Source organism: Ailuropoda melanoleuca, chromosome 2 (genome assembly GCF_002007445.2).
Source record: "Ailuropoda melanoleuca isolate Jingjing chromosome 2, ASM200744v2, whole genome shotgun sequence".
NCBI lineage: Eukaryota > Metazoa > Chordata > Mammalia > Carnivora > Ursidae > Ailuropoda > Ailuropoda melanoleuca.
Window position 1 is genome coordinate 27,553,372 of NC_048219.1, and position 3,790 is coordinate 27,557,161.

Genomic DNA, 3,790 nt, shown 5'->3' on the forward strand with positions numbered 1-3,790 from the left:
ATATATATATATATATCTCACCAGAGGACAAGTTGAAAAATAACATGATTGGAATTATTCAGGCAGGCAGGTGCAGTTTCTTAGAAAATGTGAGTTCGTACGTACTCATTCGTATATATAAAAGTCTACTTTTCAAGTTCACAGAATGACTGAAAGTCATTAAAATCATAAAAATTTCATTTCTATTCTTAAAATAATAAATTATTTCTTTTTTTTAAAGCATCTTTTTTTAAGTTTTTTAAGTAATCTCTACACCCCACATGGGGCTCTAACCCACAACCCCAAGATCAAGAGTCACACGTTCTTCCAACTGAGCCAGTCAGGTGCCCCAATAGTAAATTATTTCTGTATATAATTTTAATTAGTATTCAGTTTTTTTTTATAGAAAACCAATTACAGAAATAATAAAGAGAAATGAAAATGTTTCCATTTTAAAATTTCAATTTTACATTCTTTCCTATAAATCTCACAATGGCTCTATATAAAACTATAATTTGTCAACTGCTCAATATCCCTTTGGAGGTCAGAAATAAGCCTTATTTAATAGACATGTATTTAAATTCAATATTAATGCAAAAAAATAGGAAGGGCTAAACAAATATAATCTTTACATAAATGTCTACAATAAACCTGGCACAACTCCCGCTTACACCAAAAACATAAGCTTTCTATAAAGAAAGAGCAGAGTCAAAAAGAAATAAAAGTGCAAATTTTACTTCTAATGACCCCACTTAAATAAATTAATTTTTCCCCACCATCAGGCCAATAGGAATCTTATTCAGTAACTAGCTGGAATGTATATACTGAAAATAATATAACTAAAACATCCATTCAGAAGTCAAAGATACTGAAAAAATATTAAATATATGACCTTTAAGAAATTTTCCTGCATTTTAAAAATCTTTTTCTCATTACAAAAACTACGCTATGTCATAACTCCCCATTTTCCTTCCCTGAAATATTTCCCCAAAAAAAATCACTTATAAAATAATTAAATTCATCTGCTTTTAAGATAGAGAAACAAAGAAAAAGGAAAACATTAAGAATTTACACTAAGTTCAACAGGAAGCAAGGGGAAGAGCTGTATAACTTTAAAAATTAAGCATAAAGTGTATTTGTACCTGGTAAAAATGTGGTTATAACCTCTGACATTTCCTCCACAATTTCCTGACGGACTCTGAGGTCATCATCTGTTATTCCGTGTTCTTTTGCTAATTCAATAACTGCAACACTTAAAGCAGCCAAGTGGGCAGCGGTAGGAGGTGGCAGAGAACGAAGCTCACTTTCTTCCTGTTTTTCCTATTAGTGTAACATTTAACAACAACATAAAAATTTTTTTCTACTTTAATATCCTTATATTTAGGATAAAAAGACTATACAAATGTATTAACTCAACAAATATTCACCTTCTGTGTGCCTGATTCAAGACAACTAGGATATGGAAGTAAACAAGACAGAAATCCCTGCCTTCGTGAGTAAGTACTGGAAGACTGAGGGGTACTTTGGGGGCAGGTTCCTATTAAACATTAAAAAAAATAAAATTTGTTCTACTTTACTGTCTGCATAAATTCTGAAATGCTACATCAAAGCCAAAATATTTTAAGTACAACACTTAGCTGATAATTTTGTGGATAATTTTGTAACAGCAAAGAGATTGTTTTAGATATTGTAGAAAGTCTTGAATCCTCTCTGATCTGCATATTAAATGGTCACAGGACAACATCCTAGACACTGTCATCACATCTGTTATACTGCCTACCATTTACAACTGATTTCTGTCATTCTATCTAATGCTAAACGAAATGATTCTCAAAACCCTTGATTCTACTAAAAGTCTGAAAGCCAATTTAAACCCAAAAGCTAAAGAGGGACCAACTATACTATTTTTAAAGATTAATATTTTATTCTGATTTTTTAAAAAAATGCTAATTGGAAAAGCTACATAAAACAGAGGAAAATACAAAGAAAATCATCCACGATCTAACATCATACTATTTCCTGAACTTTTTTTTTTTTAAAGATTTTATTTATTTATTTCTTTGAGAGAGAGAACAGGAGAGGGGGAAGGCCAGAGGGAGAAAGAGACTCCCCAGAACCCAAGGTGGGGTTCAATCCCAGGACCCTGAGATCATGACCTGAGCCAAAATCAAGAGTCAGACACTTAACCAACTGAGCCAGCACCCCTTCTTTTATTTTTTTATCATAACTGAGACCATACCATTTCTTTAATGTTATAATAATGGCATTTTCTATCATCACATTTTAGTAAAGAAACTTTCTCTTATTTTTTGAGACATGTAGCTCCCAACAGATCTAATAATCAAAAGTAGTTTATCCTCTCTTCTCTACCCCCCACGATATAGTTAAACAAAGACTTTGGTCTATTTCTAATTTGATTCATTGCTGCCATAATCAGTCTCAACACAAGTTTACCTAAGATACAGAAAATCAAACATAGGGGGTAAGACAACTTCATTTTTATAAGTTTCTATGAGTATTTCTGCAATCTTAAACATAATCTAAATCTTGGGTGAGGGTCTAAAAGTTTTCAAGTCCATTTTTTTAGGATTCATCCAAGGTATTAACAGCTACACACTTAATTAAAAAAATAATATAAGACTAGGGGCGTCTGGGTGGCACAGCTGTTAAGCGTCTGCCTTCGGCTCAGGGCGTGATCCCGGCGTTATGGGATCGAGCCCCACATCAGGCTCCTCTGCTATGAGCCTCCTTCTTCTTCTCCCACTCCCCCTGCTTGTGTTCCCTCTCTCGCTGGCTGTCTCTATCTCTGTCAAATGAATAAATAAATAAAATCTTTAAAAAAATAGTAATAATAATATAAGACTAACATGCAACACAACTATTTTATATATGCAGAAATACTAAAAAATGCTCTGAATTATACTGCTAGATTGTCATGGAAATAAAAAGATAAAAGACAATCAATGAACATACTCCTCTACCTACGCTATTAATAAACCTATCCTATTTCCTTTAGGATACTGTTCCATCAAAAGTCTCACTGATATTCTCCTATCATTGATCATCCTCATATATCCTGTCATAGTATGATCAGTGAAGTCCCTGTCCTATGTAACTTAATTCTAGTTAGAGAAAATAGACAACAGATAAATAAATGTACACTATCACATCAGGCAAAGCTATGAAGAAATTCAAAGAGGGTAAGACTACAGACTGATGGGCAAGAGATATTATTTTAGAATAGAGTGGACAAAGAAGGTCCCTCTAAACAGGTAATGTTTGGCAGAAATCTAAAAATGAAAGAGAGAGATTTAAATTTCTTGGGGAAGAACAGTCCAGATATAGAAAACAGTAAATGCAGAGACTTGGAGGCAAGAAAGTACCTAATGTTATTTGAAGAGATCGATCTGGCTAAAGGGTTAACAAAGGGGTGGCTGGAAGACAATGAGGTTGAAAAGTTAACTAGAAGCCAAATATTGTACGACCTTATGAAACTTGATAAGGACTTACATTTTCTTCTAAGTGGGGAAGCCAAAGAAGGACTATGAGCGGGAAGTAACATGATATGACAAATTTTAAAAGAGCAATCCTGGCTGATAAATGAACAATAATAGACTGTACAGGGGCAGGAAGGAGGACTAAGTTGGAAATAGCCCAGGTGAGAGATGGTGGTAGCACAGACTAAAACAGAAAGAGTAGGAGTGCCTGGCTGGCTCAGTTGATAGACATTGTGACTGTTGATCTCAAGGTCATAAGTTTGAGCCCCACACTGGGCATAGAGATTACAAAAAAAAAAAAAAAACAAAAACAC

At 33.7% G+C, this 3,790-nt stretch overlaps 1 protein-coding gene across 11 annotated transcripts in view; it reads right to left on the minus strand.

Annotated features, from left to right (window-relative positions):
• TUT4 (terminal uridylyl transferase 4) overlaps window positions 1-3,790 on the minus strand; it is a 117,415-nt gene that overhangs the window by 61,836 nt on the left and 51,789 nt on the right. For all 11 annotated transcript variants that reach the window (XM_034652656.1, XM_034652649.1, XM_034652628.1 and 8 more), the window contains exon 5: window positions 1,122-1,299. In XM_034652656.1, coding sequence (XP_034508547.1) covers window positions 1,122-1,299 — 178 coding nt within the window. The remainder of the gene's footprint in view (window positions 1-1,121; window positions 1,300-3,790) is intronic.